Source organism: Chenopodium quinoa, unplaced genomic scaffold, assembly GCF_001683475.1.
Source record: "Chenopodium quinoa cultivar QQ74 unplaced genomic scaffold, ASM168347v1, whole genome shotgun sequence".
Taxonomy (NCBI): domain Eukaryota; kingdom Viridiplantae; phylum Streptophyta; class Magnoliopsida; order Caryophyllales; family Amaranthaceae; genus Chenopodium; species Chenopodium quinoa.
Window position 1 is genome coordinate 2,267,936 of NW_018743175.1, and position 26,085 is coordinate 2,294,020.

At 43.2% G+C, this 26,085-nt stretch overlaps 2 protein-coding genes across 2 annotated transcripts; both read left to right on the forward strand.

The window, feature by feature from the left end:
• Window positions 1-3,319, forward strand: LOC110732420 (cationic amino acid transporter 6, chloroplastic-like). The gene is made up of 5 exons (XM_021912363.1): window positions 1-460; window positions 604-826; window positions 1,120-1,453; window positions 1,996-2,224; window positions 2,526-3,319. Exons 1-5 carry the CDS (start codon window positions 4-6, stop codon window positions 3,089-3,091), a joined length of 1,809 nt encoding a protein of 602 aa, XP_021768055.1. The 5' UTR covers window positions 1-3; the 3' UTR covers window positions 3,092-3,319.
• Window positions 3,320-16,534: 13,215 nt separating this feature from the next.
• On the forward strand, window positions 16,535-17,644 carry LOC110732830 (trihelix transcription factor ASIL2-like). The gene has a single exon (XM_021912832.1). It carries the CDS (start codon window positions 16,535-16,537, stop codon window positions 17,642-17,644), a length of 1,110 nt encoding a protein of 369 aa, XP_021768524.1.
• The last annotated feature ends 8,441 nt before the right edge of the window (window positions 17,645-26,085 follow it).

Sequence of the window (26,085 nt, forward strand, 5' to 3'; positions counted from 1 at the left end):
TTTATGTACACATTAGCTTGCTTCAACTTCATAGAAGCCAAAACACTAGGATTTCTTGATCAGTTTGAAACAATGGAAAACAATCTGAACCCTTCAAGCAACATTTGCTTTTGTAACTACCTGAACTCCCTTTCTCAAACACCTTACAAGCTTAGGAGGAGGTTGTTAGCTACATGGACCCCAGATCAGGAACTGAACCAAGTGAGGCTGAGGTCTGGTGCAGACATGAAAAGAAAGCTCTCTTTGTTCGATTTAGTTGCTCTTGGTCTTGGAGGAATGCTTGGAGTTGGAGTTTTTGTCACCACTGGTCATGTGGCTCGGACTATATCTGGTCCTGCTGTCTTTATATCCTACATTATTGCTGGTATATCGGCCCTCCTATCTTCCATGTGTTACACAGAGTTCTCCATCGCTGTTCCTGTTGCTGGGGGTGCTTTCAGTTATCTGAGAGTGACCTTTGGTATGAAAATTTAAAAGTCAACTTTCCTTGTGCTTTATAGGCCCTGTCATGATTTCTTTCTTTGTGGTGATAACTTCACCTTCCTATGGCCCTCAAAAGACCTTTTCTCACTTTTTTGCACCTTTTGTCCCATTGATGCATAGGGGAGTTTGTGGGTTACTTAGCTGGTGCAAATATATTGATGGAATACGTGCTATCAAATGCTGCGGTTGCTAGAAGTTTTACTGAATATTTAAGCGGCACATTTGGAGTCGAAGATCCCAACTCATGGAGGATTGAGATGCATGGGTTTGTTAAAGGTTATAACATGTTGGATTTCTCAGCTGTTGCTCTTATTCTTCTTTTGACTCTATGCTTGTGTCATAGGTATGGTTTTTTTTAACTAACTAGTTAATTTGAGTTATTGCTTCCTAGAATAACATGCTTGTGTCATAGCCTCATAGGTATTGAACCTCAAAGGCGGCAGAAGAAATTGCCATGATAAATATGATAACTGATTGACATTACTTTAAGGCTGTCTACATTAATATCATTATCTTTGATCTCATATTCTGCATAGTGCCTGATGATGTTTGTTCATTTGTTATGCAATAGAGTAGTGATCAAAAGGTTAATCTTTTAATTTCTTTTCTAATTATGATTAATTGATTACCATGCAGCACGAAGGAAAGCTCGATATTGAACCTCGCTATGACAATATTCCATCTTATCTTCTTCGGGTTTATAATAATTGCTGGTTTTCTAATTGGGGATCTGAAGAACTTGGTAAGCTCTCCAGGAGGATTAGCTCCGTTTGGTGCTAAAGGTGTTGTTGATGGAGCAGCCATTGTTTATTTCAGCTATATTGGCTATGATTCCGTTTCAACCCTTGCTGAAGAAATCAGAAGCCCTTCCAGAGACCTGCCGACGGGCATCGTGGGGTCTGTTGTCATTGTTTCATTCCTCTATTGTCTTATGGGATTGGCCTTGTGTGTTATGGTTCCATATAATGAGGTACTAATATTTTCATGTTATATGCTTTCTTTTACAATTGATAGGAGCCTCATAGATGAGAATAACAATCAACAAAGTACTCCTTCCGTCCCAGGCCAGGATTTACCCATAAATATGTCCCAACTCAGTTAATAATCTATATCCATTTTTTTCTCTACATTTACTTCGTCATTGAGATCCGCATACACCCACCCTTGCCTTTTCCCGTTCTTTATCCCTCCATAACCAGCTAACCTTGAGCTGTGACGAAGGGAGTAATATAGTTTAGTACACTGAATGATAGATGGAAAAAAAAGAGAGATTCAAACCTGTCTCAAAACCATACCTGGAAGGAATTCTACCTTAACCAATTAGTTAAGGTCTAAATACAATGATTGAATCAGATTGTGGTTAAGGTCTTCTTGTTGTCACAATTCTAATCAAAGGTATTGTTACATGGATATGAGCTCAGTATATCATATGGAGTTCCTGCATATCTTAGTGCAAGCTTTGTAGATTTAGGGTAAAAAAGGTGTACTTACTCCATGATTATGCTCATGTAGATAGCAGATAAGGCTTCATTTGCAATGGCTTTTCAAAAGTTGGGTTGGAAATGGGCAAGTCATCTTGTTGGAGTGGGTGCAAGTTTAGGAATTATGGCATCACTTTTGGTGGCCATGCTTGGCCAGGCAAGATACCTCTGTGTGATTGCAAGAGCCAGGCTCGTGCCTGCATGGTTAGCTAAGGTTCATCCTTCAACGGGAACACCCTTGAATGCTACTCTATTCTTGGGTGAGTTTATTTTTTAAATGGTCACTCGCTGATCTCTTGGTTACATTTTTTAGTCATTCATAGAAATTTCAACTACTGTAACAAGTACGAGTAATTGACATGAATTAAGCTGTTTTTTCAGTACTGAAAATGTAACATTCATATGTCAGTTAATTGACTAACCCAGAATTGCTTTCTGATAATGTGGGAATAAGTATAAGCTTGGATTATTTGTTGGAACCCTATTGCGTCATTCTATTGGTTTTGAACATTTGAAAGTTTATATTAAATGTTTAACTTCGCTTTCTGTATTCCATTATAGGGTTCTGTACTGCATCAATTGCCCTCTTCACTGAACTAGACATAGTGCTCGAGATAATATCCATTGGCACACTCCTTGTATTTTATCTGGTGGCAAATGCTCTTATATACAGGCGCTATGTTATAGTAGGCAGCAACCCACCACTACATATCCTTCTGTTTCTCTTCTTCCTCACATTACTTTCTGTTGGTTTCTCTTTATCATGGAAGTTCGAGCAACGATTATGGGGACTTCCATTGTTTGCCGGGTCCTTGATTACCATTACCGCTATCTTCCACTACATGATCCCTTCAAGCAGGCAGGACCTCGAGTGGTCTGTGCCTCTGATGCCATGGCCTGCTGCTACATCGATTTTTCTCAATGTTTTTCTCATGACAACCTTGAAGATCTTGTCATTTAAAAGGTTTGGTATTTGGACAGGTTTGATAGTTTTGTTTTACGTACTTTATGGTGTTCACTCAACTTACCGCGCTGAGGAAATGGAAATGGAGATGGTAGCCGAGAATGGGTTGAGCACGAACTTTGGACTTTCCCAGGAAAGAAAACTCGATATCCAACAACAATAACTTGGTTGCTAGTTGTTCTTCAATGCTTTTTTTTTTTTTTTTTTTTTTTTTTAACTTATGATTTATGAGTGGTGTTAATTTCGAGCAATTGTAGTAGAAATCCACTCTTTCATAAGTTAGCTAGATCCACTTATATTAAGAAGCAACTCAATAAGTTTGTTAGTGTTGCTTCAAATTATCTTCATCTTGACTTTGTAATTGTAAATGTAAGTTGGATGAATTGCATCATACTTTTCAAAGTTTTGATATCTTTTATATTTATTATTATTGTCTTCAATTCTTGAGTTCTAGTAATATGTACTTATACCAATTTTCTTTTTCTTTTTATGTATTTAATTTTGACTTTTTATGGACCCCAAATTCTTGGCTTTGACTTTGACTTTGACTTTGGAGTTGATGTCAAACATACTAGTGGGCTATGTATGAAGTGACAGTTAAAGAAGCTAAATGAAAGCCATTAGTAGTGGGTTTGTTCAATTCCCTCTGACCCTCTCATGGATCTTCTTCTTGATTCTCTTTTGATGCTCACTATCACACACACTCTTCCTTTTTTTGGTCTTTCATAGGCACAACTTTAATTTCCTTGCAATGTGCCACTTTTGCATTGACACTACGTATTGCATTCGTGGTTGAATGAAGCACCTTAAGCACCTAGTTGGGTCGATCACTAGGTCGTTTTCTTCCGGGGTCTGATTCCTAAGCTACCACGTGTAGCTCGGGAATCCTCTTCCTATCATATGTTTCTTGTAGGATGGGCACGGTCACTTGAAAAGTTTAATATGGAATGGACACAAATATCTAGTGTAGTTGTTACATATATCATGTATATAATATCACATCACCAAAAAAAAAAAAAAAAAAAAAAAAAGTAATACTTCCTCCGTTCCTAATTAGATGACACGTTTCTTTTATCACGCTTGTCAACGCACAATTTTAACGATTTATATCTCCCATTCTCAACATTGTAAAATTATAAAAAGTGAATATTAATAAAATATACATTAAGACGATTCAAACAAGATCCCACATGATTATATTTTATCGTAGCTACAAATCACAAAAGCTAGTCAAAGTGTTGTTTGTGAATAGTGCAAAAGTCAAACTGTGTCATATAAAAAGGAACGGAGGAAGTATGATTGAATAGTTAATAAGATCATATACTTCGCATTTATTTAAAGTAGACACAACTAAAAAGTTAAAAAGAGGTAATGTTGTGCCCTCACCCTTTCAAGTCTCAAAGAGCACTTGTGCTTCTCGAAGGAGAAGCATTGAAAAGAGAAAACGTTGCCATATTTATTAATTTCCTACTATTGTGGGTGCTCTAAGATTTAGAAAAAGTGCAAATACTAATATAAGAACTACAGATGTTTTTTTGCCATGTACATTGCTAAATGACTAGCTAATATAACTAATTTTCTCTAATAAACAACGTTATACAAGATGAAATTTTATTACTGAATATTTTTAAAAACAAAATAATTACTTTATATAACGGGAAAATGAAGGGAATTAAATTTCTCCTTCTATGATCCCAACAAAAAAAAGAAGCTAAATTTGGGAATTAGAAGAATGTTTTTTTTTTTTTTTTTTTTTTGAGAAAGTTAGAAGAATGTTTTTTGGTGTACAATTAGAAGAATATAATTGGAGAGGAGTTTGACTTGTAGTTGTTGGGCACATTGGGTTTTAACTTTGAAATCCTTAAGCTATGGGGCACAAATTCTTAGCTACACACTTGTGCAACTAAGCTAGGTGCAACAATTATATATATGAACATATAGTACTTCAAAAACGAACATACGTTTTCCCGCTTACTTATATTTACCTTTCTCTCTTCTTCTTCCTTACCTCCATTAATTTTCACTCTCTGTTTTCTTCTTCATTCAAAATTTTCTCTCTCCTCTTTTTTTTTTTTTTTTTTTCCTTTTCTTATAAGTAATTTTTCTTTCTTACCTCACTTTCCTTCAATCTTTAAACTTTTTTTATCCTCCTACTTTGGATATTCTCCAATTCCTCACCATTGTAGCATTCTCCATCATCTTCGCCGCAATCGTCACCATTTTCTTTTTCTTTTGTTTTCTCCATTATTAAGGATTTGGTTGTTGTTCAAAAGAGATCATCAATGTAGGTTAATTTTTGTGTTGTTGATTTTTAATTTGGGCTGAACTTGTAATTGACTTTTCAGATTTTATAATTGGTGAATTTCAATTGAGGAATTTGATGAATTTCAATTGACTTATTGATGAATCTATTGAATTAGACTATTTCAACTGAATTTTTGAATTTTTATGAATATTAATTTAATTAATGAATTTTTGTGATGAATTATTGAGTTGCTGCATCTTTAATTTGTTTGTTATTATGAATTATGATTTTTTTTTAATTGAGTTGCTAATATTTGTGTATAATTTTGGAAAAAAATGAACACGGTGTACTTTAAAATTGAACATTTAGTACATAAAAACTGAACATATTTTATCTTTATTTTCCGTTAATAATTATATACAATGAATTTGAATTTTTATGAATATAAGAAAATCATGTTCATTTTTAATATACTAAATGTTCATAATTTTTTTTCACGTGTTCATTTTTTTAATACTAAATGTTCATTTTCTTTAATATTTTCAAATATTTTTTATGAAATGTTCATTTTATTAGGTGTGGTCCAGCTATTCTACAATTGTATGATAAACGTTCAATTTTAATATACTAATGTTCATAATTATTTTTGACATGTTCATTTTTTAATTAATAAATGTTCTTTTTTATTTTTTATTTTATTTTTTTTACGTGTTCATAATTATTTTTACACTAAATATTCATTATTAAGGTCGTGCCCCAGCAATTTTATGGTTATCATGTTTATTTTTAATACTAAATTATCATTTTTTTTAACATGTTCACTTTTTAAGTACTAAATGTTCATTTTTTTTATGTGTTCATTTTTTTTATTACTGAAAGTTCATTTATTTTTACGTGTTCATATTTTTTTATTACATATTCATTTTATAGACAATGGTGCAGTTGGGCTTGTATCTCACTATTCTTTCTTATCTCAAAAATGGTATGAAAGTATGATGATGCATGTTTGGATTTTTTGGGAGTAAAAAAAAAGTTGCTATATCTGCTGATGGAATGAAACGTCTGGTACTCCGTATCATTTTATGCAAATTGAATGGAACATATTTACTTGATGCATTTATATTAAAACAATGGATAATGCATTAGTGCCTTATGAATTAAGGATTTTGTTATGATTTTAAAGGCAATGGTATTGAGCGAAATTTAATTCAAGTACTTCAATTCAGTAGAAGGAAAGGGAAAAAGATGAAATGGGCATTTTTTTTTTGGTTGGGGGTGGGGGCATGTATTTAGCAACCATGCAATTTTATGTTAAGAGTTTACCAACGAGACCTAATCCAACCATATTCATTTAATACTCCATCGGTTTTTGAATGATTGATACAGTCAAATTTGACATGTATTAAGTAAACTTTAAATATACAAGTATATAATTAAGTATTAGTAAAAACACAAACTCTTATATGTAACTGGCCACATGATGTGACCAACCATCATTATGGTTACTTCGTGGGTGTTACAAAGGTTACTCGGTTAGTGTTGCAGAGGTTACTTCATTAGTATTATAGAGGATACTTAATCAATGTTATAAGGGTTATTCAGTTAGTATCATAGGGGTTACTTTGTTCTTTTACAAGGGCCACATGGTGTGGCTAGCCATACACAAGACGCATTGTTTACTAGTTGGATTAGTTAAGTCCTAAATTCGTAGTGAAAAGTGAAATGCCCTTGTCCTTGACATTATTTTTCGACTTGACAAGTCCTGTTTCGGGGTTTTCTGATGTCCTGCGGGAGAGTTACAACACCGAGACTGGAACCGGCCGCCTGTACCTGCAAAATAACGGAGACTCCTGGGAGCTCCGCCTCCAACGGTCAAGTTAGTACCTGATTAAGGAGTAATGAGTGCGGAAATTAAAGTGGTTTAGTCTCTCTAGGTGAGAGTGTTTAATGTATAATCCGTGTGTTATTAGAGTTCTCTCTCCTTTTTTCTCTCTCCCCTCTTAATGAGGATTAAGAGGAGTATTTATAGTCTTGAGAAGCGTGCCACTCTCTAGGTTTAGGGTAAACCTAGGGCTGACCGGGCCTCTAAACAGGATTGGGCCTTGGTGGCCGGTTTTCCCATTTGGCATGGGTGGACACATGGCGTGTCTCAATTGGTCCGCAGAGGACGTATCTGTGATTGACACGTGGCAGGCTCCTATTGGCCTACGTGAAGGACACGTGGCGGAACCTGGTTGGTCCACTTGTCAGACGGTGATTGGAGGATAAAAATCCCCTAATCATTTGCCCCTCACAGGTGGCACGTGACTGGTCACGTGTCGCCTGTGACAGGTGTCGCACGGTGACAGGCGACGACCTGCTACAGGTGTCACCTTGCAAACGGCCGAGAGATTTTCCCGCCCACATTTTGAATTTGAAAGCGACCATTCGCCTTCTCACTTTGCCTATATAAGGAAGTGCTGACTTCGGTCATTTTCACATTTGAGAACTTTGCGAGAACATTCGGACCCCTGAACTTGCTCTGACATTTCGGACCTTTTCTGCCTACCGCCTGTTCTGACAAGCCGACTGACCCGGATTTCCAGAACTTCATCAACCGTCACTCGTTCAGGTAACTCAGTTCTCTTACTCTTAATTTTCTTTTTATTTTTTGAAATGGCACCACGGAAGCACACGACACGACCTAAGTTAGTGATCAGCCGGTCACCGGGGACGGCTGAATCTAGGACTAGGAGTGCCGCCTGCCCTTTTCTGGACCCATCTTTGCCCTTTATACAAAGTCCGACTGTATCTGTGTCTATGCAGAACGTGATGGCCAGAACAAAAAAGACTGCCATGATATCAAACTCAGACGGCTCCTCCCAAAGGGTGCTCCTTAGTGAAACATCTGACCAGGCGCCAGATGTAGAATTGAAACGAGGCGGCTGCCAAGCCGACAGTTCTGAGAGAGGGGCCAAGGTGGTCCCTTCCCATCTTACCGTTGATATGTCTAATTTTCCTCCTGCTCCTTCTAAGGGAGAGGAGGCGGGCCCCTCTGGGAGAGGGGAGGAGTCGTCCTCTTCGGACTCGTCAGAGGACGAGTCCGAGTCCAGCTCTTCTGGCCACAGTTCTCCAGGCTCAGAAGAAAGAAACAGTCGCCTACAAGAGGCGAGGCTTTCTCATGCAGTTGAGAAAGGGGACAATTGGGCGGAGCCGTCCGCCTCTCACAGAGAGGAGAACACCCCCTACTACTGCACGGTACCCCGGGGCCGGATCGCAACCATGCAAGACAAAGTGGAGAGCTTTATTGCTAACCACAGAATGGGCCCGGAATATTTACTGTTCGTGCCGGATCCAGAAGACACTGTCGTCTGGCCGGCTGGTACCAGCTATGATGACGGCTGCTTTGGCTGCTATGTGGCGGCCATCAAAGCTGGACTGCGCTTCCCATTACATCCGGCTGTTCAGCGGATTTTAGATGGGTATGATTTGGGGTTATGGCAGTTAGCCCCCAACTCTTGGGTAAACGTACTCGGCTATGTGGCCGGGTGCGAAATGTACGGGGTGGAGCCAAGCTTCGAGGCTTTCGCCCACATGAACTATCTCAGCCGGACCCCTAAGTCGGGCGGTACCGGCTGGTATCAATTAACAAGCCATAGGGGTTACCTCATGACGAGAGGTAAGGCGAACAAATGGAAGGATTGGCGGAACACCTTCCTTATCATCGAGGGTTCAGACACGGAGCTGAACAAACGCTTTAACAAGTGGAATAGGGATCCGCCTCTTCTCGCAGGCGGCCGCAGCATGCCACCTGTTCCCCCAAAGGCTAAAAAAGAGATCCTAGACAAAGGACTCTTCAAAGTAGAGACTAGGGTGAACTCTACTTCAGGGGTACGAGAGCAAGTACCCCTGAACTGCGTCCCGAGCTTCAAGTGGCTCTATGACGAGTACTTTTTGGCCGCCTGTGGCCTCAGCAGTCGGTGCTCTAGAGGTAGCCGGCCTGACAAATACTCTGTTTTTCACGCCTTGTTTACTTGAGATTTTTACTAACTTTGCTGTTTATTTTTTGCAGCTGACGCCATGAGTAAAATAACAGCATCCAAGACTGCGGCGGCCATGTTGCGGGCCTCTCTCATGAAACAGTCCTGTACCGACTCCCCCAACAAGGGGGCACCCTTGGTAGGCCTCGAAACTCTTCCTCTTTTAGGAGTTGTTGTCTTATGCATATACTAACTTTTTTCTTTTTTTTTTTTTTTTTTTTCAGTCGGGCACTCCAAGAGCTTCTTCCTCGCAACAGTCGGACCCTAAGGCCCGGAGGACGACTGTTGCAAGCTCTCCTGGGTCTTCCAGGAAAACAGTGGCGGCTGAAAAGCAGCCGGCCACTTCTTCTAAAACTCCGGCGGGGCCGCCTAGAAGTATGGACAATTACTTGTAAAAACCTTCACTTGCTTTCTTCTTGACTAGGTCTAACTTGCTTTTTTACGCTTGATGCAGCCGGCCCTCAGGAACCTGACTTGGTAGAGGTAGCCAAGTCCATGATCAAAGCAGTTCCTCCATCTGAAAGGGAGGCGGTCAGGGGTGTCGGCACCCTTGACCTTGATGGGATTGCAGGGGTCCTTGCTGAGGTATACTTAGCATTGTTTGTATTTGAGTTCCAGGACGCCTGTTATCTTGTTTGGAAACTGACGTCTGTTCCCTTTTTACTTAGGCCCTGCTCCGAGTGAACGGCCTTCGCAAGCCGCTTGATCGGAAAAACAAAGAGGTAAAGGCTGCAAAAGCTATGGCCGCCTCTAACTGTGACAAGGCAATGTTTCAAATTGCCCAAAATGAAGTTCTGACAATTGATATTCTTTATTATCAGGCGCAGGCTACCGCCGCTATCCGGGCCCAGTTAGAGGCGGCCCAGAAGCGGAACAGCGAGCTGGAGGCGACCGTCTCCAACCTCAAGGCCGAGCTTAAACCTCTCCGCCAAAAGATACTCTCATACGATGCCATGGAAAAATCCTTGGCTAACGTAAAAGAACGCCTGGTGACCCAGGAGAAGAGTCTAACCAAGGAGCTCTCGGAGAAGGCTGAGCAAGAGAAGAGAGAGCTCACGGAGAAGGCTGAGCAAGAGAAGAGAGAGCTTGTCCGAGAGATGATTGAAGACTCTTCCCAGATCCAGCGCATGACCTGGAGCCGCCTCTTCCCCAGTGCCGACTTTGCCTCGTGGGAAAAAACGTACCGTCAGTGTTCTGAAATATATAATCAAGAGATCCTGGCGGCTGCTGAGGACGAGGCGTTGGAGGAAGCCTTGGTTGAGGATGAGCCGGTTGTGGCGCTTGTGCCACTTGGGGGTAAGGCATCAAAAGAGGGTGCAGCTGAAGCCGAGTCCAGCAAGAAGAGTGCTGACCAGGCGGCAACTGCTAATACTGAACTGCCCCCTTCTTAAGCTTTATGTATTCTTTCCACGGCCTGCGTGCCGTTTGATTGTATTTACCCGGCCAGGGGGCCGGGGTTCTGAATATTTTTATCTTCATTAATGAAATCATTTTTTGCTTGAAATTTGTCTAAGTGTTGAATATTTGATATTGCATTGTACACTATATCGACTGTTTTGCATGGCCGATTGTAGACAGGTACGGATGGTCCGCCTATGCCCCTGGACGACTGGTTGTCTGTTTCCAAGCTGGGCGATCAGTCGGCCATTTATTCAATCGGTCCGACCGAGTAAATAGTATTACCATTTCACTGACGACTGGTTGTCTGTTTCCAAGCTTGCCCCTTCACTGCTTTTCTAGGCTCGAAAGTAACTTCGAGGCTCTGAATTTCTATGGCCCATTTGATCATTCGTCCTGACGACTCCATGACGGTAAGGGGCCGCTTGATAGGTTGGTCTGTATACACGACGACTGCATGTGCCAAAAAGTAAGGCTTCAATTTTTTAACAGCCATGAAGAGTGCAAGACCAAATTTCTCCACTAGGGGATACCTCAACTCGGCATTTTTCAGTACGTGACTGACAAAGTAGACCGGGAGCTGACAGCCGTCCCTTTCAGCAAGGAGCACAGCGCTTAATGCATGATCAGAGACGGCCAGGTACATGTAGAGATCCTCTTTGGGCAAAGGGCTGACCAGCCTCGGCAAGGAATGCAAGTGAACTTTTAATTTCTGGAAGGCGGCCTCAGCATCCGGCCCCCATTCAAACCTTGCCTTTTTCTTAATTGCCTGGAAAAAGTATAGGCATTTGTCGCCTGATCGGCTTAGGAATCTCCCCAAGGCCGCCAGACAACCTGTTAATTTCTGAACCTCTCGGACGGTACGGGGCGACTGCATGTCGATGACCGCCTGTACCTTCTCAGGGTTCGCCTCTATTCCTCTCTGATTGATAAGGAATCCGAGAAATTTCCCAGACTCAACTCCAAATACACATTTCTTGGGATTGAGCATGACATGGTGCCGCCTGAGTGTGGCGAAAGTTTCTCGGAGGTCCGACAGATGATCTGTCTGAAGTTTAGACTTGACAATCATATCATCAATATATGCCTCGACATTTCTCCCAAGTTGATCAAAGAACACAGTGTTTATCATACGTTGGAAGGTGGCCGGGGCATTCTTAAGACCAAACGGCATGACCGTGTAACAGTATAACCCCTGATCAGTGACGAAGGCCGTCTTCTCCTGATCTTTCTTCCACAAAGGAATTTGATGGAAACCAGAGTAGGCGTCCATAAAGCTCATCAAAGCATGGCCGGCTGTTGAGTCGACCAGGCTATCCATTTTAGGCAGAGGGTAACTGTCTTTGGGGCACGCCTTATTCAAGTCTGTGTAGTCTACACACATTCGCCAGGTACCATTCGGCTTTTTAACAAGAACCACATTTGCAACCCAGTCTGGAAAGTAACATTGCCGAATGAACCCTGCATCAAGTAATTTTTTAACTTCGGCGGCTGCCGCCTGACTTCTTTCTTCGCCATGGTTCCGCTTCTTTTGCCGTACCGGCTTCTTTTTCGGATCCACAGCGAGTTTATGTACTGCCAGATCAGGACTAATGCCTGGCATTTCATGGACTTCAAATGCAAAGATGTCCTTGTATTCTTTCAATAGGTTGTGAAAGTCGTCACCAAGGTTTCTCAGAGCAGTCGTCCCAACTTTGACTGTTCGGTCAGGACGTGAGTCGTCTAAGATCAGGTCCGCATGCTCACCAGCCGGCTGAGGGCGGAACTCATCCGGCCGCTCCTCTGCCAATGATTGCTATTTTCTTGCTTTTCTTGCGGACTCTGTCTGGGACGCCTTTCTCTTTTTGTCGCCTGTTTCTTGGACAGGCGCACTCTCCTTGACATTGTCAAGGTCTGTTTTTTCTCCACTTGACCCAGTGGCCATAACAGTGGGCTTGACATCCGAGAGATAACACTCTCGGGCCATCCTCTGATCTCCCCTTAGGGAGCCGACTGTTCCATTATCCCTCTCAAATTTAAGCAGCATAAGAGACGGGATTATAACAGCCTTGGAATTATTCAGGGTTGGTCGACCCAGAATCATGTTGTAGGCCGAGAGTTCCTCTACTACTAGGAACCGGACTACCATGTGTCGTCCTTCCCCTTTTTCGCCCAGGCGAATGGGTAAATCTACTCGTCCCAGTGGGTGGACGACTCCTCCTCCAAACCCTATTAAAGGGTGAGAGGCCGGATGTATGCAGTCCGTCTGATATTTCAGTTTTGACAGACATTTGCTGCTGATGAGATCTGAGGAGCTCCCGGTATCTATGAGGATTCGGCCAACTCTCTGGTTGGCCACTTTACATTCAATAACGAGAGGGTCGTCATGCGGCCCCCTTACCCCTCCTAGATCCTCTTCAGTGATGACAATCTCAGGAAATGTATATTTGGACGGCCGTTCTTGGTGAACGGAATTTACATCTAACCGCCTTATATTATCTTTGTTGCCCCTAATAGTGGGGCCGCCTCCTGAGAAGCCGCCTGCAATGGTGTAGACGACTGCATCATCTGTATCGGAGCTGTCGGCCTGTTGATTCTTTTTGGCCGACTGCTTTTTGGAGGAAGTGTTCCCCGTAGATTTCTTGACATAAGTGTCAAGATCACCTTGCTCAGCCAAGCGGTCTAGGTACCGCATGAGACTGATGCAGTCATTGGTGTGATGACCAACGTCATCATGATAAGCACAGATTTTGTCTTGGTTCCGATTGTTTGCAGAACCCTTCATGGGGACCGGCTTCTCAATTGAGAACCGTCCCTTTATTTCTTTTAGGATAAACTGGTTATCCTTGTTAAACACATACTTTGGGGAGTATGGTTTGAATTCTTTTTTCTTCTTCTGGGCCGGCTGTTTAGAGGAATCGGCCGCCCAGACCTCTTTTCTTTTCTCCTCTTTGTTAGACGACTGTTTCTGTCGTCCTTCTCTTTTGTCGAACCTTTTCCCGTCCGACTGTTTTATCGTACACAGATCAGTCGCCTGTATATAGGCTTCTGCTTCAATCAAGGCCTCTTGAAGAGTCGCCACCCTTTTTCGAACTAAGTCAAATTTGAAGGTAGACCCGTCTTTGAGACCTCTAAAAAAGTCAGTATAAGCTACCTCATCCGGTAACCCTTGAATCTGTATTCTCATCAGGTTGAACCGCCTGATGTAAGAACGAAGCCCCTCCTTCTCGCCCTGCTGAATTGTTCCCAAATCAAGGGTCGTTTTCTTTGCAGGGATGTTCATGGCGAAGTTGGAGGCAAATAAGTAAGCAAGCGTCCTGAAGCTGTTTACACAACCAGTCGGCAGGTTGCCGAACCATTGCTGTGCGATTCCCTTGAGAGTCGCTGGGAAACACTTGCACCAGGTGGGATCATCCAACCCTTGAAGGTACATCAGGTTGGTGAATGCCATCAGATGGTCTTCTGGGTTAGTAGTGCCGTCATAGGCGCCTACTAGTACATTTTTTACTTTGGCCGGCTGAGCGGCTTCAGTAATTTCCTTGGAGAAGGCCGACGGCTGTTCACCAAGTCTAAGCAACCGTAGCTGCCAGTCCATAGGTTGGACGTTTTTTGCTGCAGGTCCACCAAATGGAGGTGGCTGCATAAAATACTGTTGTTGCGGCACAAATGGTAAGTTTGGTACCGCCTGGGCACTATGAAAGCCGGACTGACGGGAGGTACCGCCTGACTGACTCTCATGGTACGACTGAGTATGCCTCATCGAGGTATTTTGTAAACTTTCTTGAAAATTTGAAGTAGAGGCCGACTCTGACAGTCGGTCACTCTTCTTCTGTTCTAACAGCAGACGAGCGTCTGTGTATGTTTTCTTCGACCCATCCGCCTGAATGTGACGAACAGGTTTCCTATTTCCCATTGGATGACGGAATTTTGTGAAATCAAGAGCAAGCGGCTCCCGCTTCTTGGATTTAGGATGAGGGGTCGCCTCTCGCCCTTGAACTGGCTTCCTCTTCAATGAAGTGGAAGGTTTTTTGGCCGACTGCTCTTTGACTGCAGCAGGCGGCTTTTTGTTGATCAATTCTTGAATCTCTCCCTTGAAGTCCCTCATGAAGGTCATGAGTTCGTTCCTTGTGATGGGAGCAGACCCATCAGTCGGCTGTTGCCGAGCAGGCGGTGCGCCTGCTGGCGCGCTTCCTGTTTGAAGATGCTCCCGTTCCCTCCTTTCGGTATGACGGGTACGTCGGGCCCTTAGGGTCCCGTCTGGAGCTGTATGAGTTTCCACTTCAAATTCACTGTCAGTGTCATGGTCCGACTGAACTTGAGGGTCGTTTAGGGGACGCCTTTCTTCAGGAGTCGGTACAGACTTGGATGCCATCTCAGAAGTACTCTCCCCACAGACGGCGCCAAATGTTTCGGGGTTTTCTGATGTCCTGCGGGAGAGTTACAACACCGAGACTGGAACCGGCCGCCTGTACCTGCAAAATAACGGAGACTCCTGGGAGCTCCGCCTCCAACGGTCAAGTTAGTACCTGATTAAGGAGTAATGAGTGCGGAAATTAAAGTGGTTTAGTCTCTCTAGGTGAGAGTGTTTAATGTATAATCCGTGTGTTATTAGAGTTCTCTCTCCTTTTTTCTCTCTCCCCTCTTAATGAGGATTAAGAGGAGTATTTATAGTCTTGAGAAGCGTGCCACTCTCTAGGTTTAGGGTAAACCTAGGGCTGACCGGGCCTCTAAACAGGATTGGGCCTTGGTGGCCGGTTTTCCCATTTGGCATGGGTGGACACATGGCGTGTCTCAATTGGTCCGCAGAGGACGTATCTGTGATTGACACGTGGCAGGCTCCTATTGGCCTACGTGAAGGACACGTGGCGGAACCTGGTTGGTCCACTTGTCAGACGGTGATTGGAGGATAAAAATCCCCTAATCAAGTCCTATGATTTTCTCTAATTTCCTAAGTTGATATGTCATGTGATAATCTAACAAACTTCACTTTATTTTACTAGTGCTTATGGTTGTTAGACCTTCATAGATATTATCACATACACTTCAACACACCAAACACTATCAGAGATTCGTGATCGATCTTGTTGGTGCTCGCCTCGACTAGCTCGGTCGTCATCGTTGCAATCCTCAATCACACACTCCATTGTCAATTCGCACAATGCATAACACCCTCACTTATAAATAAACAACTAAACAAGAGCGGGTTGTACGTTCCCGTGCCAAAACATTTTTTTTTTAACGTTCCGTCTGGTTCACTCTTTAGACTAATCTGAACTTAAAGCTCAATTATGAGTTATTAGATTCCAGTTCCCGTGCCAAAACATTAAAAGTTTAAAACTATGACAAATACAAGATGTAATTTCCCCTCGCACACCCCAAACCAAAAAAATTACTACTCATAATAACGAAGGCCCAACCCCAAAGATTAAGATTAAGATAACCCAACTCTCCCACCTCTAAAATATTATTATTAGAAGAGAGAGAAAGAAAGAGAGAGAGAATTGTATAAGAGAAAGAAGTGGTTAAGTTAAATTGGTTGTGTTTTGTCAAAAAAAAAAAAAAAAAAAAAAAAAAAAAAAAAAAAAAAGGTTGGTTGTGGGGGAGGAGAGAGAAAGAAAGAGAGAAGGTGGTAGTGGTAGGCCTAAATTAAACCAACCTCAACCCAACCCAAGTGACGGTGGCATATAACATTTATTTATTTTTATAACCGGTAACCTCCAAGTTACCCTTCACCCTTCTCTTACGTGTAACTCTCCCACCTCCTCTCCCATCACCCGCTGCGCACGTTAGCATCACCCCCCACCTTCCACCTTCCACCCTCCACCCACTCACCCGGTGGCCTCCCTTCTTCTTTCTCTCTCCTCTTTTTCTCCTCAAATGCCTCCTTCCTCTCAACCCTTCTTCTTCTCACTCCCTCTCTTTCTCTCTCCTCCTTTTTCTCTCTCTTCCCCTCAATTTCCCCATTATGCCCTCCCCTCCTTCCGCCTCCGTCGCCGACCCTTCACCGCCGCCGGGAAACCTTCCTCCTCCTCCCGTCGTTCGCAAGTTTCCTGCTCCTTGTTGGACCCAAGATGAAACCCTTGCTTTGATTCATGCTTATCAAGATAAATGGTATTCTCTTCGTCGCCGGAATCTGAGGACCGCCGACTGGGAAGCTGTTGCTGATGAGGTTAATCGGCGGTGCCCCGATCAATCGCCGCCGAAGTCGTCTGCTCAGTGCCGTCATAAGATGGAGAAGCTTCGTAAGAGGTATCGTGCTGAGAAACAGAGAATTGGGGCTCTTCCTTCGCATAATAATTTTGTGGGTAATCGATTTTTTCCTTCTTCTTCCTGGGTTTTTTTTGATTTGATGGATGCTATGGAGGTTGGATCTGGGTCTGGTCCTGGATCTACTAGTGTTGTTAATAATAATGGGGTTAATAATGGTGGTAACAATCATAATATGAATATGAATGTTTTGAACCCAGTAAATCAGAATAATGGGGGTTTTGTGAAAGAGGAAAAACTAAGGGGAAAAGATGATTTAGGGAAGTATTTTGATGAGATTTTGATGGGTATGGGTAAAAGTGGGAGTGGAAGTGGAGGTCCAATTAAATTTAGGGTTAAGAATCATGGGAATAGTAGTAGTATTAATAATAATGAGAGGTATTTTGATGAAGGGTATGATTATGATGGTGGAAATAATGGGAGTGGGTTTGATTATAAGAATGGGAGGAGTAATTTTGCATCTGGGTTTAGTAAGAGGAAATTGGGTGAGGATTCGTCTTCGTCGAAGATGTTTTTGAATGGGTGTTCATCATCGAAGAAGGGATTCGGATTGGGGGCGGGATCGAGGGCGAGAGGAGGAAGGGATGCCGCGGCTGGGGAGATGGTGGCGTCGATAAAGATGTTGGGAGAAGCGTTGGTGAGGACGGAGAAGGAGAAGATGGAGATGATGCAAGAGATGGAGATGAAGTGGATGGAGATGGAGATGAAGAGGACTCAAATGCTCCTTGAAGCTCAACACAATATTGTTAATGCTTTTGTTCAAGGGTTTAAGAAGCAAAAGAAGGTTAAAGTTATGGAGGTGGAATGAATGAATTCAATTTACTTGGTTACTGCAACTCGATTTGTGGTTTTAGCTCATGATCATGATCGATTATTCGAAGAATTCGAATTCATTTCCCAGAATGTTTGTTATTTAGAACATACTCTAGCTAGTAGTAGTAGTAAATGAGTAGATTTGTAGCTGAATTTGAGTATGAAAGTTGTGACCTTTCTTGCTAACCAAATGTTTGGTTATGTTCTAAAGGGGTTATGTTGTGTTTGATCTTCTAAGTTTTTGGTTTGTATTACTTAATAAGTTTGTGAGTATTTTTATATCTTGATTTAGTAAGTAGATATGTATATTATCTGAAGAGAAAACTATGGTCTGGTTATTCAAAATTGAGCTTCTGTTTCGGCCACCATTCTGGATATTAGATGTTCGTTTACATCTGATTTTGATCTGTCCTAAATTGAATACGAATACTTTTTTCGTTGCAATTCCCTGCCATTCGCATACAATAGCATTATAGCCCCAATCAATGCGAATATGAACCAATATAATGACAGGGGGATGTTAAGAAGGAAGGTCGGACTTTAACATCTTCTCAGAAGCCTTACAAAGTTAGACCTACTGAGACCTCTGCTATCCTCTAAACCTTAAAGACAATGGATCGATATGAGAGGGAGGCACCTCAACCGTTGTTAATTGGGGAGCTCAAGACATCTCAACATCTCAATGAAAGCGAAAATGCCCTTGCGTTATACCCTATCGAGCAGGGAAATCCCCCTGTGGCTCTTTGCCCGCGCCAATTTCCAAAATAATCGGCAAAGCTTATCTGTTGGAATTGAAGCATTAATGCCTAACAAGCTGCAGCTTAATTCCCGTGGAAAGTGATAGGTACATCTTATAAATTAATCAAACGAGTACAATTTCATGGATAGAATGGTGACTGTTTACTTTCTCCCAACCTTATCTTGTTGATTTATGAATTACTCTTATTTTATTCTGGTTTATACTACAGAACAGAGTATATGCCATATTGTTTCTCTAGACTGACTCTGTAGCTGATAGATAATTCAGAATTCTTTTGAATAATCCAACTACACATTGAACTTATTAAAATCACCTTCATTTGGCTCTTGATGAACTCGATGGGTCATGACTCATGAGTATTAATTTTGATATTCTAATGCAAGTTCTATTGAAAACTTATTCTTGTTGAAACTTATTTTTAATTTTTATATGAATTAAATATGACTAGTTAGAAGTTATTCTCGTTAAAACTTGGTTTAATAAAGGACCATAAAGTTCATTACTAATAAAACAACTTAAACGAGTTTCAACGATTATAACTTTCTACGTGAGTAACATTTTATAATTACTCAATTTATGTCTAGTTGCACCAGTTTGACTTTTACACTACGAATAAACATTTTTTTTCTTTAAATACGTAGTAATTGATAATTTGATATCATACCTTAGAAATTGCATATAGTACAAATACACAGGTAAAATAATCAATATTTTTTTAAATGGAAATATTATTTTAGCACCTAATACTTGAAATTATTATACCACGCCAAACAAGTAGCTTTCGGTCAACGTAAAAACTCTAGTTGTTTCGGGTGAAAACAATGGGACCTCGTCGAAGGTCCGATGAAGTGGAGAAGACTGGATTCGGTCCAAGTGATGTTGGGCCGAAGGTTTCCTGCACAGTAAACACACGTAAACTAGCCTCGAGGGTGTTGCCGAGGAAGGCTCCTCCGATGCTAAAGTCAATACAGTGTGTAGAAAGAGAATGCTATGCAAGAGAATTAATTGCTTGAGGCTTTTTTTTTGAATGGATGTACAAATGTAATATTGATGGCTTTTATACCTTTGCATATATGGAGAAGTTGGGCCTTAGCCCAATTGAATTGCCTTGGACTGATCTTGACTTTAGCACAATTGGGGAGTTGAACCTTGACCTTGGGCTTTTAATTGGATCATTTAATGACTAGGCCCAATTGGACTAAATTGGACCCAAACAACTTGCCCCCCAGACCCGATTTGGAGGGATGACGGGTCGGGTTTGATTTAATCAGAAAAGGAGGGAAGTGAATGATTTAATTAATCCAAGAAATTTGAATTTAAACCGTAATTAAACCATAATTAATGAGATAACAACAGTTAAGGCGAATAATTGTGGAAGTTGGACAGATAATGGGCGGTTTAATCGCAAGGTCGTGTGTTTAACGGTTACTTAGTGAGGTATTTAAGAGAAATTGAAACGCGGACTCCCAGTATTCCCATTTCTGGAGATATAATTAGAGGCGCGTCGTCTCCCCTCACTTATTCACCAACACAAACCCAGAATTCTCGAGAGAGCCCAAGAACCCGCATCAAAACTTCGCAAATTCCCCGAGCATTAAGCTTAGAAACTGAGACTCGTCACTATCAATTCGTAAATCGGCAACTTTCGCTTCAGATTAAGGTAAATTCCTTTGATTTTAATTTATTTTTCTTCGAATTTGAACTCCTTCCCCTTTTTTCGACTTTTTTCTTCGAAATTCATCAATGGTGAGAGGAGTTAGAGGTAGAGCCCGTGCTCCAAGAAGAGCAAGGCCAATTCCCGATCCCAGGAACAGGATTGGGACCTGGAATGGACAGAGAGTAGAGCCTGACCCTGCTGAAGGGATTAGGGCGACTCCCATTTCTTCGGCTCCTCCTCAGAGAACGGAGGGGTCGAGCGCTTCTGGTCGGGACGACGAAGTTCCCGCTATCCTTTGGGACATCCTTCCTGGGTTTTCAGAGTGGGAGGATGCCGAAGTAGCTTCGGCCATGATAAAGAACCGCCCCTACTCATGGTGGGTGGAGAATGCCGAACAGTATCGGTTTGCCGAACAGATTGAGTTGCACTACGGCATCCTTGAAGCTGATGGGTATTGGTGCCGAATGCCCGTGGCATCCGATAGAATCCATCGTCCACCCCCGGGGTATGTGGGGGTGTACACAAGACAACTTCAGTATGGGCTGAGGTTCCCTTTGGACGTATTCGTCCGAGACTTGCTGATCCATTATAATATTTCCCTATGTCAGCTAACTCCCGTTAGCATCCGAAGGGTGATGACATACTTATGGGTCTGCAAGTTCTTCAGGTATGTGCCGAACCTGCACTGCTTCAAAAAGCTCCATCGGCTAGTGCCAAATATTCAAAGTGGGCACGGAAGTCACGGTTCTGGGTGGTACCGGATCGAGTCTCGGCCCCAGTACCTAACCATGTGGCCGAACGACTCTTCAGACAAGGACTGGAGAGGTCAATGGATTTGGGTTAGGGCACCCACGGACCCGGGCCACCCTTGCGTCTTCAGCGCTCCCAGGTATCTTGCTGAGCCTGATCCCGACATGGGAAGTTTAGGTCCCCCCGAAGATAACGGCCCAGATCCGAACCTTAATCAACAGAACATCTTCGGCAAGCTGCCGAACCGGGGGGGCAGCGGTCGAATGCAGCATATCCCGGAGACTTGGCTCCCCGATACGCATTATGTCTTCCAAGAGAACATGTTAGCAGCTGTCGGCCTCAGCCGAAAGTTTAAGGATGGTAAGCTTCTTCGGCTGGGGCCGAGGCCTTTTATTTATCTCTTTTCCTCCGTTTTCACTTCGCTCTTTTATGTTGTGCCAACCTAACTGAACTGACCTTTTCCCTCTTCTTTTTCAGAGCGGGACGAGACCAACGTCGGCATTAACTACACTCGTCTTGGCGTCAACCGAGAACGAGTTGTAACTGATCAGGCCCCCTCTATCACTGAACCGAGGCATATGGAAGTTCATCTAGACTCTTCCCATTTCCAAATTGAGGTTGTTGCTCTGTATCAGAGGCAGAAGCCTTGGTGGAAGAAGAGAGATCCCTGGTTTCAGCTGCTAGACGAAGAAGCTGAAGCTGCCCGTACGGCCGAAGAGGTTGCACGGGTTATCGAAGCTTGTGAAGGAGGAGAAGGGTCCTCCAGAGCTGCTGAAGAAGAAGCTGCAGCTAGGGCAGCTGAAGAAGACGAGGCTTTGCTGAAGACCTCGGTGAGCTTTTAGACTTAGTTTTGTCTGTTTCTGTTTTTTTTTTTTTTTTTACTCACATTCTTCCTCCCCCTGTCTTTTACAGTCCGAAGAGAGTAATAGACATAGAGAAGGGAAAGCCCCTGTTCGTCCCGAAGACCAGATACAAGAAGAGTCTTCAGACTCAGACATGGACGAGCAGCCGCTTCAGAAAAGGCGACGAAGAATGGCCATCATCGGCCCGCATGACTTTCAGCGGAGGCCGATGACCATCGGCGTCGAAATAAGGGAACCCGAGGAAGGCAATGGATCGCCGAGGGTTCCCCGCCCACCACCTCAATCACCTCCAAAGACCCCTCCGACACCTCCCGAGATGGAGGTGGGTCAGAAAACTCCCGAACCTAAGGGAGGGGTCCAAGAGGAAGTTCAAGAGAGTGCTGCTGAGCACAGGAATGAGGATGCTGTGATGCCCAATGCTGAGGGTTTCACGGCAGGCATTGCAAGAGAGGTTGAGGCCTTCGTCCTCACACCTGAAGAAGAAGAAGTCATAATAATTGATTCTTCTGAGAAGAAGGGGGATACCGAGCCATCCAAGATTAAAGAAGCTCCATTGTCATCCTTCCCTTCTTTCCAGACGCTGCAGTCTGGGGAAATGGGTTTCTCGGCCCCTCGAATTCCAATCCCAGATCATATCTGGGACCTCATATGGGGTCAGAACCGAGAAGGTGCTGCAGCCTACTTCGGCGATTTTGCTGGCATGTCCGAAGTAGATAGGGCAAGAATCTGGTCGCTGAAGGCCACTGCTGGGATGGGCGAATCCAGCAGATCAGTTCCAGACCCAGCCAGGTCTAACCAACTGCTGATGATGCAGGTGATTCTCCTTGCCTTTATCTCTTTTTCAATTCAGCTCTTCAATTCAGTTTCAGTTATTATTATTATTTATTTTATGTTGACTTGTGCTCCTGTTTCAGTTCGTGCACAATCAGACTCTCACTGTAGAGCTGATAGATACCCTACAAGATAGGGTAGATGCTGCCGAGCACGACAAAAAGGTAGCTGAGGAGGAGCTAAAGCTTGCTAAGCTGAAGCAAGCAGCAGCTGAAGAGAAGCAGCAGAAGGGTGAAGAATATGAGAAAAGAGCTGCTGAAGCCCTTAAAACCTTCTGCGATGCTATGGAGAAGGAAGTTTTTCCCCCACTGATGGAAGGGGAAAAATTCCTTCAAGAGCACATGGGAGTGGACATCTCCAAGTTCAAGGCTACCATTGAGAGCCGAATCCAGGAAGGAGCTGCTGCACAAGCTGAAGTGCAGCAAAAGCTGGAAGCTCTTGAAGCCAGTAGAATGGCCGCTGAAGAGATGCTCCAAGCCCGGAATGTCCAACTCTCAGAGGCTGCTAATGTTGCTGAAGCTCAGAGAGCTAAGCTCCAAGAATTTAAGGATCAGCTGATGGTCAAAAAGGAAGAGCTGACCCAGGCTCAGACAGAGGCTTCCCAAGTTCAGCAGGAGCTGAATGAGCTAAAAGGTTCCTCCTCCAAGCTCGCCGATGAGCTGAAGAAATCCAAGGAAGACTTGGAGGAGACAAAGAAGAAGTTGGCTGATGTTGAGGCTCTACTCAAAGTCCGTGTCTATACCCAAGAAGAGTATGAAATGGGTTTCAGAAACGGGTTCAGAGTGTGCCGAAGAGTCTGCCTACATGCTGAGCCGAAGTTGGACTGGTCCAAATGTGCTGAATGGGTCCAGGATCCCGAAGACCCTCATATGAAATATGCAACTCCAATCGAAGCTGAAATCCTTAAGGCTGAGGAAGCCGAAGAAGAAGCTAAGAGAATGGAGTTGAAGGCTGAACAGAGGGAAAGGGAGGCTCGGCAGAGTGCGAAGCCTGCTTCTTCTGCTGCTGGGGCTGAGGCCACCATGGGGCCCCACAACGCTAATCAGTCTGATCCTCGGGCTGAAGCATAGGAACTCGGGCAGTCGTCTTCAGAATCTTGCGGTTCATCATGTGCTCAACTTTAGACTTGCCGCTTTCTGAATTTTTGCCTTGTTTGTTTTTTGCTTCAGCTTGCCTTGTCGTACAAACAGTTTATTTTTTGCTTCTGTACGTATTTCGGCAGCTGTTATTTTCCGCTTGTGGGCGGCTGCCGATACAGTTTTTTTTAATTTATTTGAACTTGTAGCTCAATTTCTGAGCATGAATTATTAATTTGACGTCCCTTTCTTCAACTGCTTTGTCTTTGAATGCTTTACTGTTTCTTTAATTCTGCTGAACATAAACTTGCACTGGTAGTGCCTCTTGTCCCCCCAGAAATTGAAGTATGACTTCAGCTGAATAAACAATTTCTCTACTTCTTAAAAATGGGTATCCGAAACACGGGGCCAACTGAAGGTAATGCTTCGGATAATAGCTTTCTGGGACACAAGGCTCAGTTAAGGCAATATCCCAGACTTGTCCATGGACTCTTGCCTTTGGAGAACAAATCTTACTGAAGTTTGACTTCAGCTAAAAGACCAGAGTTCTTTAAAAAGACGAGTCTGTCAGCAATCTGAAACCCAGTTTCCCGAAGGGGAAGGTTTCAGACGAAGCTGAATAAACAATTTCCAATAGTTAGTGTTATCCTTAATTTTCTGGCTATCTTTTAAAAAAAATGGATATCCGAAACACAGGGCCAGCTGAAGGCAATGTTTCGGATAATGGCTTTCTGGAATACAAGGCTCAGTTAAGGCAATATTCCAGAATTGTCCATGGACTCATGCCTTTGGAGAACAAGTCTTACTAAAGTTTGACTTCAGCTGAAAGACCAGTGTTATTTAAAAAGACAAGTTTTGTCAGCAATCTGAAACCCAGTTACCCGAAGGCGAAGGTTTCAGACGAGGCTGAATAAAAAACCCTTAAAGAGTAGATAGAACCAAGAAAACTTTGAAAGAATAAAAAGTTGCAAATATTTATATAAATGGTGGCTCCAAGGCCTTTCATTAATTCAAAATGTACTTACAAAGATTGTTCTGCCCCGAAGGGTTTACACATGATATTTTTTCAGTACATCAGCGTTCCAGTGATTTTTCAGCTTAGTTCCCTCCAACTGCCGAAGTCGGTATGTCCCTGGCTGAAGCTCATCACAGATTTCGTAGGGCCCTTCCCATGCAGCTGAGAGTTTTCCATGGATTCGGCTTTTCTGAACTGCAGCAGCATTTCGAAGGACAAGGTCTCCAATTTTGAGAGGCCTTGCATGGACCCTTCGGTTGTAAAATTTGCTGATTCTCTGCTTATAAGCAGCCATTCTGTCTCGGGCCGAGTCTCTTACTTCGTCGAGGAAATCGAGAGATTCCTTCATTAGTCGCTCATTCTCAGCCGAGAAGTGGTGCACTCGTAAGCTCTCAGAGCCTATTTCCACTGGAAGAACGGCTTCGGCACCATACACCAGTTCAAAAGGTGAATAGCCCGTTGCCTCTTTTTCAGTTGTCCGAAGGGACTAAAGGGTTCCAGGGAGCTCCTCCAGCCATTTGGACTTTTGATCTTCCACCCTCTTTTTGAGGGCATTTAGGATCTGTTTATTTGCAGCTTCAGCTTGTCCGTTACTTTGCGGGTGGCATACCGCTGAATATGCCATTTTGATACCGAACTGGTCTGTATACCGCTTCAGTGGTAAGTTATCAAATTGTCTCCCATGATCGAAGACAAATACTCTCGGGATGCCGAAACGAGTGATGATATTCTGCCAGATAAATTTTCTGACAGTTTGCTCTGTAATGTTCGAGGCTGCTTTGGCCTCGATCCACTTACTGAAGTAGTCAACACCAACTATCAGCCATTTTTTTTGGTACACAGCCTCTGGGAATGGTCCTAGTATATCCAGTCCCCATTGGGCAAACGGGAGTGGATTAAGGATCGGCTGAAGATCCCTTGCTGGCTGGTGGATAACTGGTGTGTATTTTTGACATTTTTCGCATTTCCGGACCAGCTCCTTAGCATCTGCGATCATGGTGGGCCAGTAATATCCGGCCCTCAATGCCTTGTGGGCTAAGGTCCTTCCCCCGACGTGGTTCCCACAAATGCCGAGGTGAATCTCCCGTAGGATATAATCTGCATCTGTTGGTCCCACGCATTTCAGCAATGGGGCTGAGAAGGACTTTTTCAGAAGCTCCCCCCTGAAGACGATGAACCTTGAGCTGGTTCTCTTCATCTTGGAGGCCAAAGCTCTATCTTCGGGAGTCTCTCCCTTATGTTTGAAAGCTAGGATGGGGTCCATCCAGCTAGGCTCTGGGTCAGCGCAGCACACTTCGGGTGCTTCATCGACACTTCTTTCTCGACGCACTTCCACAAATACAGATCTGTTCAGCTCAGTGAGAGTTGAACTGGCAAGTTTGGAGAGTGCATCGGCTTGGGTATTCTGACCCCTTGGGATCAGCTCAACCTCAAAAGTTTTCAGCTTTGCAATGACTGATTTAATCTTGGCAAGATAGGCTATC